The sequence below is a fragment of the Symphalangus syndactylus genome, chromosome 2, assembly GCF_028878055.3.
Source record: "Symphalangus syndactylus isolate Jambi chromosome 2, NHGRI_mSymSyn1-v2.1_pri, whole genome shotgun sequence".
NCBI lineage: Eukaryota > Metazoa > Chordata > Mammalia > Primates > Hylobatidae > Symphalangus > Symphalangus syndactylus.
In genome coordinates, this window is record NC_072424.2 from 122,207,823 (window position 1) to 122,223,199 (window position 15,377).

General features: G+C 38.5%; 1 protein-coding gene across 3 annotated transcripts in view; it reads left to right on the forward strand.

The window, feature by feature from the left end:
• The window catches only part of UTRN (utrophin), a 516,343-nt gene that overhangs the window by 71,732 nt on the left and 429,234 nt on the right, over positions 1 to 15,377 (forward strand). For all 3 annotated transcript variants that reach the window (XM_055266343.2, XM_055266390.2, XM_055266360.2), the window contains exons 3-7: positions 7,360 to 7,452; positions 9,034 to 9,111; positions 9,457 to 9,549; positions 11,776 to 11,948; positions 14,610 to 14,725. In XM_055266343.2, the coding sequence (XP_055122318.1) occupies positions 7,360 to 7,452; positions 9,034 to 9,111; positions 9,457 to 9,549; positions 11,776 to 11,948; positions 14,610 to 14,725 (553 nt within the window). The remainder of the gene's footprint in view (positions 1 to 7,359; positions 7,453 to 9,033; positions 9,112 to 9,456; positions 9,550 to 11,775; positions 11,949 to 14,609; positions 14,726 to 15,377) is intronic.

Consider the following 15,377-nt stretch of genomic DNA (forward strand, 5'->3'; position numbering starts at 1 on the left):
GTTTATAAAGTAAAAAAGTTACTGTAATCTAAGGTTTATTATTGAAGAAATAAAAATATTTTAGAAATAAATTTAGTGTAGCCTAAGTGTACAGTGTTTATAAGGTCAACAGTAGTATACAGTAACGTCCTAGGCCTTCACATTCATTTACCACTCACCCAGAGCAATTTCTAGTCCTGTAAGTGCCATTCATGTTAAGTGTCCTATACAGGTGTACTATATCTTTTCTTTTTTTTTTTTTTCTTTTGAGATGGAGTCTCTCTCTGTGGCCCAGGCTGGAGTGCAGTGGCACAGTCTTGGTTCACTGCAACCTCTGCCTCCCAGGTTCAAGCGATTCTTCTGCCTCAGCCTCCTGCGTAGCTGGGATTACAGGTGTGCACCACCACAATCAGCTAATTTTTATGTTTTAGGAGAGACAGGGTTTCACCATGTTGGCCAGGCTGGTCTCCAACTCCCAACCTCAGGTGATCCACCCGCCTTGGCCTCCCAAAGTGCTGGGATTACAGGCATGAGCCACTGTATCCAGCCTAAAATCTTTTATATCATATTTTGACTGTACCTTTTCTGTGTTTAGATACATAAATACTTACCATGTGTTACAGTTGCCTGCATTATTCAGTACAGTAGCATGCTCTACAGGTTTGTAGCCTAGGAGTGATATGCTATACCATCTAGCCTAGGTATGTTGTAGGCTATTCCATCTCGGTTTGTGTAAATATACTCTATGATGTTTGCACAATGATGAAATCACCTAAGGATGCATTTCTCTGAATGTATCCCTGCCCTTAAGTGACTCATGACTGTATTTGGAGTCTGAGTGCCGTGAAGTCAAGAGCTGCTTTCACCAGCCTTGGTTTTCGCATACTGTATGACAGAAAGTAGGCACTGATCTATCTCTCTACTGGAAAATCTAAGGCCCAATTCTGCTTCTGATTTGTTATTGATACAAAGATTTAGAATTTCACTCTTTTAAGAAATCCAAACTGCACTTTCTAAATCTTACTTTCTTATTCAATTTTTTATCGATTTTTTTCTATTACTACCACTGTTGCTGAAAAACATGATCTGTGATAGAAATATTAATAACTGTGCTTTGGGAGTTTTGAAGTAGGGTAAGAATAAATACAGTATCAGATCAGAGAGAGGGTGGGACCAGATCTCACAAGATTTTTATTTGGAGTTTGGATTGGATTTGCCTGTAATGGACGCCCATTAGGGTAAATCAGGGAAATGACACAATGTGGTCTGCACATTAAAATTGGAATTATTCTGGCTCTTACGTAGAAGCAAAGAGATCAGTTGGCTGGAGCTGGAGTTCAGGCAATAGATAATGGCGGTTTGGGCTAGAGTTGACACAATGACCATGGTAAGAAGTGGTCATGTTTGGGATGTGTTTTTGGAAGTGGAAGGACAGGGCTTGTGGGTGGGTTAGAGGTGGAGAAGTGAAAGGAAATGAATCAGGAATGACTCCTTTGTTTTTGGCCTGAGCAAGAGTCATTATTTCTTGACATATGATGTATTTGCAATTAATCATATTCTGTAGTCCGTGGATGTGTGTGTGTGTGTGTGTGTGTGTATATGCGTGCATATTTGTGTGTGGCCTTTCTCCAGAGTTGACCAGTTCCTAAGGCATTCCTCTTTGATTAATCCTATATTTCACCTATATGTGGTCATGCTCTATGCAGAAATTGCTCATTGGTTACCCTATGACCTGGTGTGCCTGTAGACAAGATCTATTTGTTTAGCACAGTGTTTTAGGAAATTACAGTTATCAGGAGATTATACATATAAATTCAGATTTCCATCTTCTTTTTAAAAATGAGAAGTTCTGCCCACAGTGAACCTGAATTCCCATATGGCCGCCCTTAGCTAGAACTGAGCAGGAGCTGCCACTTGAGCCTGCAGAGCCAGCTGATTCTCCAGATGTGCCTGGGGCCCATCAGGTTTGCTTCCCTCAAATGTGTCATCACTGCAGTTGTTTGCAGCCCCTGCTCCCCGCTAGACCCCCCTGGCTTCTCTCCGTGCATTGTGATGACCGTTTGCCTTTGCGCTCTAACATTTTAAAATCCAGCAGCAGTAGTGTCCCAGCTGCAAGTATGAATGCTGGTCTCACTTGTCAAAATGGTGATGGTAGAGGGAGATGAGACTTGGGGACGGCCAAAGCTGGCCACACCAGGGCTGTAGTATCTGTCATCTAGAGTCGTGTCATGTGGTTGTTTAATTTTTTTAAAGTTAAATGTGACCCAAGGCTTATATACCCTTCAAGTTCAAGACTACTCATTTATACCATTTTGTATTTATTGAAAAACTATGGAAACTCTCTTGAGAATAAGGAGAATGACCTGAACTTGGCATTTCTGCAGGGCCAAGCACAAAGGAGGTATTCACTAAATATTTGTCCAAATGCATTATTCAACTGTATTCTCTTTGTCAGAGAAGTCTCTGCAAATGAGTCTTTGCAAAGAGTTCAAAATCGAAATAAGAGGTTAACTGTCAGGATGAATCAGTTTTTATTTTTATTCATAGATGACTTCTGACATTTCCAAGCTGTTTCGCAGAGTGGATCCCAAGTTTACAGCTTGTGATACCAAAGCACCAGACACGCTTTAAAGTGGGTACTAGGAAAAAATAGTCTGCATTTTGAATTCATCAAAATATAGTATATATCTTGTTGCTCTCTTTGGGAGGCTACTAAATATATCCCACCCACTCCAGTGATTAAATATTTTTTTCCCTACATATCCCAGTCCAGTGATGAAATATTTTCTTCCCTATCTGTCCTAGTCCTGTGCCTTCATAATTTTAGTAGCAGTATAGCACAGATGTTGAAAGCATAGATTTAGAGCCAGATCCTAAATCTATGTTTGTGGTATCAGATCCTGGTTCTGCCTCTCATTTGTTAAGTCACCTCCACATCAGTTTCTTCACCTGTAGAATGAAGAAGATGATGCTGTTTTTCTCGAAATACTATTAAAAGGAAATAAATAATACATCTAAATAATACAACTAAATCTTTATAAGTCTCTTAGAACATATCTGATACATAGTAAATGCTTGCTATCATTATGTCTAAGAACATTTCATATTTCTAATGCCTGTTTCTGTATGGCCTATGAGCTAAGAATGGTTTTTACAGTTTTAGGTGGTTGCAAAAAAATCAAAAGAAGAGTAATATTTTGTGACATGTGGGAATTATGTGAAATTCAAATTTTAGTGTCTACAAATAAAGTTTTATTGGAAGGTAGTCATTCCAATTGGTTTATTTGTTTATGTATTGTCTATGGCTGCTTTTACTTTACAACAAAAGGTAGTTAATTGTTTTTGAATGAGATATGTTCCTGCAGGTCATCATATGACATATTAATGAAACCTGAGACTTGTGAGATCTTTCTCTGTGAATTGACACTACCATGTTATCATGTTCAGGGCCTGCTTTTGCCTTCCTGCCCGAGATGAAGAAGTGCTTAGTTGTTGTCTCAGTCCTTTCAGATATTGCTGATATTTTACTACACTTTTCTGCCAATAGAAAACACTAAAGTTATGCTTGTGATATAGTCACATTAACCATTTAATGAACATCTGTCATCTTAGTTTTTAACAGGTAAACAAATAGATGCAGAAAGGCCAAGTAACTTGCCCAAAATTCTATGGCCAATAAGAGGCCTCTTGTTTACAGATGAGGTCATTGATGGACATCCATAATTATTTATAATATGAATAAATATTTATATTTCTTTTTTTTTTTTTTTTTTTGAGACAGAGTCTCGCTCTGTCACCCAGGCTGGAGTGCAGTGGCGCGATCTTTGCTCACTGCAAACTCCACCTCCCGGGTTCCCACCATTCTCCTGCCTCAGCCTCCCAAGTAGCTTGGACTACAGGCGCCCGCCACCATGCCCGGCAAATTTTTTTTTTTTGTATTTTTGGTAGAGATGGGGTTTCACTGTGTTAGCCAGGGTGGTCTCGATCTCCTGACGTCGTGGTCCACCTGCCTCGGCCTCCCAAAGTGGTGGGATTACAGGCATGAGCCATTGTGCCTGGCCTATATTTCTTTTATATAATGCTGTTTTTTTTTTTTTTTTGGTGTTGTTGTTGTTTGTTTTTTTGAGACAGAGTCTTGCTGTGTTGCCTAGGTTGTAGTGCAGTTTTCCTGCCTCAGTCTCCCAAGTAGCTGGGATTACAGGTGTGTGCCACCACACCCAGCCAATTTTTGTAGTTTTAGTAGAGATGGGGTTTTGCCATGTTGGCCAGGCTGGTCTTGAATTCCTGCTGAAGTGATCCTCTCGCCTTGGCCTTCCAAAGTGCTGGGATTATAGACATAAGCCACCACGCCCAGCCAGTTGTTTTATATTATATTATTTTTTGGAAAGTGGAGAGTGGATTTGAGAATGGTTACAGGCTGCCCAGGTGTTATATTAGCTGCCCTTGCCATCATCAGTATTTTCTAAGATCCTTTCTATGCCTATATAACCCCATTTGTTTCTCCCATGCGCTTTACCTATATGATATATTTTTGCTATGCCTAAGACCTGCAGGTGAATTTGGTTATTTGTTGGCTATTTTGCAGAACTGTACTTCTGGTTGGGTGGGGGAGGGGGATTAGAGGTAGGCAGGTGACAAAGGCCACTTCTACCCATTGCTTTTAATGACAGTGGGTAGCAAGTCCTCAGGGGACTTTCCCCTCAAGGGGAAATTACCCCTTACCCGGCTTCCTGAAGCTCTGCCTCTGGAAAGTGGCCCCTGCATCTTGCACATCTCTGTATTATTTTGATTGATGGAGAAAATCTCTTTGTCCCTGAATCCATCGCTGCCTGTGAAAAACGCAGCTGGGAACAGAAAAGCAGTTTTGTTTCAGATATGAATAAGTAACAATCTATTCTTTACTGATTCTGTGGTGAAAACTTTACTGCACTTTCCCTCATCTGGAGTATATGAACAATGAAAAAGGCACATCTAAAAATTATGAGTTGGCTATACCTAATACTTATTTAAAAACAGATAGAGGGAAGGGAACAAGGGTTGAAAAACTACCTACTGGGTACTGTGTTCACTACTTGGGCAATGGGATCATTCGAGACCCAAACCTCAGTGTCACACAACGTACCCATGTAACAAACCTGCATATGAACTCCCTGAATCTAAATTTTTAAAAAGATAAGTAAATTATGCCTTGTAAAAAACTAAATAAAGTCTAGTTCAAGGGTCAACTCCTGTCTGAAGCCTTTGCCCACTCCCTGGCTTGCAGTGGTCTTGGGGTCTCTCTCTCCTGTATGCTCCTATAGCACTAGCACACTTTTCTATTCCAGACCTTACACATGGCACTGTAATTATTATTTTCTAAAAAAGAGTATCTCTTCCACTGAATGGTAAGCTGTTGAGTGTGCAGAAATATGGAATCTTTATTCATCTTTGTAATTCAGATCTCTTCAGGCACATGCACGTGTGCATACACAGACACACACACACACACACACACACACACACACAATAAAAACATAAGGAATCAGGAGGGAAGGAAGGAAGGAAGGAGTAATGCCAAATTTTAGGAAACTTCAGAATGGCTCCTTCTTCCCTCTCCTCCATTTCAAACTCAGAGTAAAGTTTTGCTTCATATGAATGATATGTATGTATTTTTTAAAGTGAGAAATGAAGAAGGTAAAAGAAGTATTGGTTAAAAAATACCTATTATTGACAGGAAGTGGGACTGTTAATCTTTGTGGAGATTTTATTATACAAGGCAGTAATTTGATACAAGATAATACAACATTTATTAAATATTACATTGTATTCTATAGTTCTCAGGGCATTTTCTTATAATATTCTATTATTTGATCTTTACAGTGACCTTTGATTTAAAAGGTTAGGTAGCTGAGCCAGGTTCACCAGGTAGTTAATGGTCAAACTGGACTTAAAGCCGAGGCTTCCTGATTTTCTATGCGGTGATCACCCCATTGCATAATAATTCATCGTATCACAGACAGGCAAGGATCTACCAAACTTACAGTGAATGGAGTGAGATTTTCTGGCATCAGACACTAGAGCAGGATTATCTGTGGGAGTTGATGCTATTTATCCGGGACAAGAGTTTAGGAATTCTATAAGCTTTATCAGTTAAAATCTTGGACTGGTACTAGTTTTAAGCACAAAAAGTATTAAATTGTTAAGCCCAAAGTGCCTTAAGTGTTAAGAAATTAATAACCAGAAATACAGACTGAACACCTCAGCCCTGAAATTGATGACCAAATCACGTGCTCCCATAATGGAAAGGCTGGAAGACATTGTCATACCGTGATGTGAGATGCAGTGATGAAGTGACAGTCCTCATACTTTTAGTTGGCCTCTACACCCGGATGTTGTAGGCTCATTTACATTTTAATGCATCTCCTTATCATTGCTTTCTCAGGAACATATACCATACTCAAGGCCTATTATTTTGTCGTTCATTGTTCTTTCTTCCACTTTACTGTATATTTGTGTGAAATTATGTCCAGACTTTGTAGTTTTTTTTTTTTTTTTGAGATGGAGTCTTGCTATGTTGCCCAGGCTGGACTGCAGTGGCACGATCTTGGCTTACTGCAACCTTCACCTCCTGGGTTCAAGCAATTCTCCTGCCTCAGCCTCCCAAGTAGTTGGGATTGCAGGTGCTTACCACCAGAGATGAGGTTTCACCATATTGGCCAGGCGGGTCTCAAACTCCTGAGCTTGCCTCGGCCTCCCAAGTGCTGGAATTACAGGCATGAACCATGATGCCTGAAGGCCTATCAATGTTAACAACAGCTTGATTTGCTTTCTTTGTAAGGAAAAATGCAATTTATTTCAGCTTAAAATATTCTTTATGGGATTTGAAAATTTCTGTATTTGTACTTGTTCTTTCTATAAAAGACAAATTTGGGCCGGGGAGTGGTGGCTCACGCCTGTAATCCCAGCACTTTGGGAGGCTGAGGTGGGCGGATCATGCGGTCAGGAGATTGAGACCATCCTGGCTAACATGGTAAAACCCCATCTCTACTAAAAATATAAAAAATCCGCTGGGCGTGGTGGCGGGTGCCTGTAGTCCCAGCTACTCGGGAGGCTGAGGCAGGAGAATGGTGTGAACCCTGGAGGCGGAGGTTGCAGTGAGCCAAGATCACGCCGCTGCACTCCAGCCTGGGCGACAGAGTGAGACTCTGTCTCAAAAAAAAAAGAAAAAAAGAAAAAAAGAAAAAAAAATTAAAAACCCCAAAAGACAAATTTGGATAGTCTGCAGATCATCCACAACATTTTAATTGAACAAAAAATGAAGCCACTCATTTATTTGCCAGGTATATATGGAGTTTCTGCTGTTGGCATACCCCATATTTTATTTGTGTTTTTCTTTTACAGAGTGGGAAACCACCCATCAATGATATGTTCACAGACCTCAAAGATGGAAGGAAGCTATTGGATCTTCTAGAAGGCCTCACAGGAACATCACTGGTGAGCAAGTCATCTTTGTAAACAATGGAGGCTCCAGTCATTACTGATACTTGATGACCCACTGTGGGTACCCATTAAAGTGAAAGTATCCATTTTACTTTATGTTCAAATGTAAAGGCTGAAATTGGGAACATTTTTAACAAAGCATTTTAATGAGTGCTTTGATACAACAACATTTTGGCTCTTATGAGGGCTCTGTTTTTATTGAAGATAAAATTACCTTAAATGTTTATTGCTCTGAGACAGCCCAGGATGAGAGAATTACAAAAAAGAATGGATTTATAGAGAGGACACAATGTTTGGAACAGTAGAGTCTGGAGACAAACACATTTAAAAGTTAAATATTTTTTAAAATAGTTGTTAAGGCTGGGCGCGGTAGCTCACGCCTGTAATCCTAGCACTTTGGGAAGCCGAGGTGGGCGGATAGCTCGAAGTCAGCAGTTCAAGACCAGCCTGGGCAACATGGTGAAACCCCCATCTCTACTAAAATACAAAAAATTAGCTGGGCGTGGCGGCATGTGCCTGTAATCCCAGGTACTCAAGAAGCTGAGGCCAGGAGAATTGCTTGAACCCAGGAGGCGGAGGTTGCAGTGAGCCGAGATTGCACCACTGCACTCCAGCCTGGGCAACAGAGCGAGACTCTGTCTCAAAGAAAAAAAAAAGTTGTTAAAAACTGTGACATCTATTTTTTATTCAGATTTTCAGGATTATATTTTGTTGATTTATTTTTTAAATACAACTCTATTATTTTATGTGTAGGGTACTCCAAACTCATGCAGAAAAAACTGCCAATGACGAGGATGCATTTATGGGAACAAATGTTAAGTCTAGAGGTAGAATTACTATCATAGTACAGAGAGATGCACTCCTGAAGATGAATTTCTTTCTTGCAGAAGTGTGGGATGTCATTCTCTCCCTTTGCCCTCCAGGTGGTGGGTAGACAACTGTTAGACAGGCTGATCCCTGTCTCAGATAAGGTTCCCTGGCCAGTGAAGTAGAAAGAAGCTGCATAGGTTATCTTTCCCCAGATGGGAATTCTCTGCCTTCTGAGGGCTCTTGCAATGCTACCTGGAGCCTGGGATGGTGCCTCTGAATCCTCCTTGCTCTGTTCACATCTGTGCAGAATAAAGAGGACACAATTTCTCTAAAATCCTTCTGCAGCCAGACCAGTTGAGAGAAAGGAAGCTTTGTTCATAGAGCACTGGTTTCCAAACTTGTCTGCACATTAGAACTACAGGCAATCTTTTAAAAATCCCAAGTCCAGACCACACTCTAGACCCATTAAGCCACACTCTTTGGAGGTGGGGTTGGACAGAGGGATTGGTGTTTTTATGAAGCTACCTACGAGATTTCAATGTGCATGCAAGTTAGGGAACTGGTATCTTAAGATGTTGTTAGTGGAGGGATTTTCATACTGTAAACACCAGCTTCCAGGGTGGTAACCTGAGACCTCAGCCAGAGCTCTTGCCTCTGAGGGGCCCTGCATGCTGAGCTGCACTTCTATGTGTATCTCAATGTTAGTGTTAGTCAGGCATATGAAGGGACAATCAGTTTTACTTGCTTTTGTATTTTATTTTCCAGCCAAAGGAACGTGGTTCCACAAGGGTACATGCCTTAAATAACGTCAACAGAGTGCTGCAGGTTTTACATCAGAACAATGTAAGCATGTAATGTGAGTTTTGGGGGTCTGTGCTGCCATCTGCATTATTTATTGTGAAACTCACCAACTGCTTGATGCATTGGCATCCACTGATTCTTGCAAACATTTTTTCTTATGAGAAATGTTGAACTTTTTCTGTGAGTGAAGAAACGGTCATGTGCTTTTTCTGATGGCTATATTTGATCTGTGGTATAAATAATACATTTTTGAGATTTAAGCTTACCTCAATGAAATTTCTCTTATCTCTCACTTATACTGCTGTCCAAATGTGCTAAAATAAAAACCTGGAGTTCTGTGAAGGAATTGTCTTAAAAGTGTTTTTGTTTTTTGTTTTGTCTTAATAGGTGGAATTAGTGAATATAGGGGGAACTGACATTGTGGATGGAAATCATAAACTGACTTTGGGGTTACTTTGGAGCATCATTTTGCACTGGCAGGTGGGGAAATTTCCAGTCACTTTTTAATAGAGATGGAAAATGTATTGTTTGTCTTTTAGTTTCTTAAGGCTGCCGTAACCAAGTACCACAAGCTGTTTGGCTTGAACAACAGAAATTTGTTGTCTCCCAGTTCTGGAGGCTGGAAGTCCAAGATCAAGGCAACAGCAGGGTTGGTTTTTCCTGAGGGCTCTGAGGGAGACTCTGATCCAGGCCTTGCTCCCAAATTCTGGTGGTTTGTCTGCAATCTTTGCAGTTCCTTGGCCTGTGATAACATAGCTCCAGTGTTGACGTGGTGTTCTCCCTGTGTGCGTATCTGTCAAATTTCCTCTTCTTGTAAGGACATCAGTCATATTGGATTTAGGGCCCACCTTACTCCTGTGTGACCTCATTCTAACTAGTGACATCTGCAAGACCTTATTTCCAAATAGAGCCCCTCTCTGAAGTACTGAGGGTTAGGACTTCAGCATATTAATTTTAGAGAACATAATTCAACTCATAACAATTTTCAGTGGAAGAGGCTGACAAAATGCCCTATTTTCCTGGCACAGGAAAAAAAGTACCTACCTTTCTTATGTTAAGTTTCAAAAATTGACATAATTTCATATCTAGAAAAGTTGCAGGAATAGTTCAAAGAATTCCCAAGTACCTTTCACTCACATTTCCTAAATGTTACCAGTTGTCTATATTTCATTTGTACTCTCTCCCAATCTGCCTAAAATATTTAGTGTGTATTTTCTAAAACCATGGCACTCTCCTAAAAACAAGGACTCTCTTATGTAAACACAGTAGCATATTGGTATAATAATATGAATTATAAAATATTGATATTTAAAATGCCATTTATTGATTATTAAATATGAAAACTTAATATATAATTATTAAAATCAAGAAAATAACATTGAAATAATACAATTATGTAATCCACAGATCTTAAGATTTTGTCAGTTGTCCCAATAATATCCTTAGTAGCAAAAGAAAATCCGAGATCATGCACTACATTTATTTTTCATGTCTCTTTAGTCCTCTTTAATCTGTAAGTTTTTGAGTCTTTGTATTTCATGATATTGATATTTTTGAAGAGTGCTGGCCAGTTATTTTGTAGAATGTCTCTCTCAGTGGGCTTGGGCTTGGCTGAGCTTTCCTTATGATTAAGTTCAGGTTGTTCACTTTTGTCAGGGACATCACAAAAGTGACGTGAGTTCTTCTTAGTGCATCATATCGGGGACAGGTGATGTCTATTAGTTCTTTTTCTGGCAGTGTTAACTTTGATTGTTTGGCTAAGGTGGTATTTACCAAGTTTCTTCCCTGTAAATTGACTACCCTTTGTTATTAAAAGTATCAGGTGGGGATATACTTTGAGACTGTATAAATATTTAGTTTTTATCAAACTTTTATTCATTAGTTTTAGCACCCATTCATAATTTTTGCCTGGACCAGCTATTATTATGATGCTTGATAGATAATGATTTTCTAATTTCATTAATCTTTCTACATTAGTTGGCTTTCTACTTGTAAGGAAGAGCTTCCCCTTGTTTCTTGTTTCTCTATCTTATCTCTCTCTCCATTCATTTATTCATTTGTCTATCAGTATAGATTCATCGACGTTTGCATAGGTTTATAGTCTTTTACTAGTACTAATTTCAGTGTTCAAGTCATCCTAGATTTGGCCAGTGTGAGCCCCTTAAATTGGCTCCTGTGTCCCTTAGATAGATCTATGTCATTCTTTGAGCACTTTCATAAAACATATTTAGTAATTTAGAATAATAATATAAAATGTTAGTTCTAGAGTATAATTGTGATTGCAATCAGGAAAGATACTTTATTTTGTAGTCACTCAAAACTTTTTCCTTTCTCATTTTTTTAGAAAATAAAATTTTTTTAATTGAAAAGGTCTTTGTAAACACAGTTAAAATATGACTTTCTATGACTATGAAAGTTATGTTCATTGTAACCAAACATAGTACAAGTGTTGCTTAAGATACAGAAAACACAGTAATGTGTAAAAGGGAGGTTAAAAATCACCTCAAATTCTAGTCCCCCAAAATAATCACTGTTAAAATGTTTTGCTCTAGTGTCTACAGAAAAATCTGAAGTAAAATGAATGCCAGTTACCTGATCCATAATGGTTAATTAGTGCAATATTGCTTTTTCAAGGACTTCATTGAAGTAAATTGAAGTAAATTATTGAAGTATTAGTTATAAACAGACCTGGTTTCCCTTACATAGGTGAAAGATGTCATGAAGGATGTCATGTCGGACCTGCAGCAGACGAACAGTGAGAAGATCCTGCTCAGCTGGGTGCGTCAGACCACCAGGCCCTACAGCCAAGTCAATGTCCTCAACTTCACCACCAGCTGGACAGATGGACTCGCCTTTAATGCTGTCCTCCACCGACATAAGTGAGACATTACTCTGTCTAGAAGTGGGCTTTACAAATTCGTGTCTCCTCTCTGTCCCTTTGCTGCCACCACTACTCCCTGAAGCCCCTTCTCGAGTCCCACTGCTCTCCTTTCTGCACATGTTCTACCAAAAGTTTAAGAAAAGAAATACCAGCTGGGCGCGGTGGCTCACGCCTGTAATCCTAGCACTTTAGGAGGCCGAGGGGGGCGGATCACGAGGTCAGGAGATGGAGACCATCGTGGCTAACACGGTGAAACCCCATCTCAACTAAAAATACAAAAATTAGCCGGGCGTTGTGGCACTTGAGTGTAGTCCCAGCTACTCGGGAGGCTGAGGCAGGAGAATGACGTGAGCCCAGGAGGCGGAGCTTGCAGGGAGCGGAGATCGCGCCACTGCACTCCAGCCTGGGCGACAGAGCGAGACTACCTCTCAAAAAAAAAAAAAAAAAAAAAAAAAAAAAAAAAAAAAAAAATCACGGAAGAAAACTACCCATCAAGTTTTTATTTCCTTAGGACTTAAATGCCACAATACAAGGTCCATCGTTTCTCTTGCATATTTATGAATTTAAAAAATATGAAATAATTCACATAGTTCAACCCCACTCATTCAGCACTGAGAATGTATACAAAAAAATTGTGTTAGCTTTTCTTCTCATACCGAAAGTAAAACTGTAAATTCAATGCATTCCCAATTAAAAATAGCCAAATTGTCTTTAATGAAACTTGTGAACAGATTCTAATTATATAAAAGACGAGGGCCAAGAATAGCCAGTAGACTTCTGAAGAAGAACCAGGCTGAATTACTTTCCAAAAAGAAACCAAAACTATGAAGCTATATTAATTAAGACTATGCAGTACTATCAATATACACACCAATATAAGCTGAACCATATGAAATTGCCAATACGTGAGTGTTTTTGCTATATAAGAATGGTGTTTTCGTATGGTTCAAGCTAATAAAATTAAGAACTCAGAAATTGCTCCATTACACAGGAAAATCTGATATATGCTTGAGCTGACATTGCAGATTAATAGATGGTTTGGACAATTGATTACCCATATATAAATAAATGCATTGGATCTTTACTTCACCACACTAAAAAAAAAAAAAAATAATTTCTACATGGATCAGGGATTTAAATGCCAAAGGCAAAATTTGTTATGTTTTATTGTTGTTGTAAATGATTACTTTTCTCAAGTTTCATTTCCTCTATGTTTTTTTGCTGGTATATAAAGGTGCAATAGACTTTTCTGCATCGTGTATCTGGAAACTTAATCAGTTCTTACAAATTTTAGTGAGTTTGTCCCTGTAGATTGTAGGTTTTTTGGGGGAGGAGGGATTAGAATGTCCTAGAATTATGATCCTTTTATTTCTTCTGTTTTCTTTTTTGTTCTCTATTGTGCCTTGTCCTTCAATGCAATGTTGATTTGAATTGGTGATAGTGGGTAGAATTTTTGTTGTTGATAACAAAAGGAGTGCTTTTAGTGTTTTACCATAAGAATGATATTTTTTGTAGCTTTTTTGGTACACTTTTTATGAGGTTAAAGAATCCCTCCCTGCCAGTATTCACCCACTCCTCTTTGTTAGTTTAAGGAGATTGCCCTAGGTTTCTGGTTGGTTAAGGGATTTTTATCAAGAAACTGTAGAATTTTAGCCAATATGCCTTTCCGTTTATTAATTAATTGATTCAACAAATATGTGTGGGGTGTTATGTGCTAGACACAGGGTATACAGCAGAGAACAAAACAGGCAAAAAATCTTAGTTCTCCTGGAGCTTATGTTCCAACAGAGGGAGACAGACAATAATAAAGTTGTGTAGTATATAGAAATAGTACACACACTGAAGGCAAATACATCAGACAAGCGCAGAGGAGGCACCTGGCATAGGAGAGGCCAGTGGCTGCAGTGACCTGAGTTGGGGGAGTAGTGGGAGATGAATTCAGGGAGGGAAGTGGGGGAAGTGCATCTCAGAAGGTGGATGGGTCTAACATGCAAGAACAGACACAGAATAAAGAAAATGATTAACTTTTGGATAAGTCAAAGCAACAATAATGTCCAATTTGTGAGATTAAGAGAAAATCAAGATAGAAATGAAATACAGTACTAGACAATATAGTAGCATAGAAGCGGGGGATTGGAGGGAAACTCTTCCAAGGCTTTTGTTTTAGGAATATCCTGAGAACAGATGAGAGCTGGATTTTGTGTTCTGCTAATCCTGATCTTTTAATTGAAGAATTTAGTCCGTTAACATTGATTGTGATGATTTATATATTTAGATTCATTTTTACCACATAGTGTGAGCTGCTTATTTCTCTTTTCTGTTTTTTTACTTTCTTATCTCTTTTTGTATCGATAGGTTTCCCCTTACCCCCTTTTCTTCTTCTCCTTGGGAAATATTATATACTACTTAGAGTCTTAATGGTTACCACAGAAAATAGCAGTCCTATTTAGCTAATACAAGATCCTTGGAAAGTATTATCTGTTATTTTCATATTTGTGAATTAATTTCAAGTATATATTTGACAAGCCTTTGGGATATAAAAATAAACTCAACCTCACAAATAAAAATAATCTAAAACTAAAATGTATTAGATTATAACGATGCCTACTTTGTTTCCACATATTTCATCTTCACTGCATTTTATTTGCATGGTTTTCAGACCTGATCTCTTCAGCTGGGATAAAGTTGTCAAAATGTCACCCATTGAGAGACTTGAACATGCCTTCAGCAAGGCTCAGACTTATTTGGGGATTGAAAAGCTGTTAGATCCTGAAGGTATTGTTCAGTGTTTAATTTCAACCTTGATTTTGCTTTACGATTTTGCATTCTTGAAAAGCAGTGTTTCTTTGTCCTTTTTAAAATGAATTATGAGACTTGAAGAACCTTTTCCTTTTTGGAGTATAGGTGCAAGTCATTTTATTACTGACAGTTATTAATACTTTTGTACTTAGCAATTTGTAGGATCTTTTCGGTATAAATTTAACTACAGCACTGGACAATAGTTAATCTAAATTAAGTAAGAGTTAAAGTTTTAAGAAAATGTAATTATTAGATAAATTCAGTATCTGGTTAGTCCATTAAAATGCGTTTTTATGTAAGCTTCTTGCATATGATGTAAAGACTTTAGTTATAAATGTTGCAGGATTGAATTCTAGACTTATTTTCATAGTATGAATAAAGTCTGTATCTTTATCTTAAATGGTAACATATGGTAGCTTATCTTTGGCCATTTTGGGGAGGCTTTTAGGGAAGACTTGAAAAAATGAGATACTGAACAAAAATAAGTAATCCCTTTTGCCTTTGTCTCATATATTATGAAGTGGCAATTTACTGGTATTGCAAAAATTATATATTAGGTATTGTTTATGGGTACTAAGGAGAGTTATTTTATATCTAATATTGAGCAATTCACATATTTTGGACACCT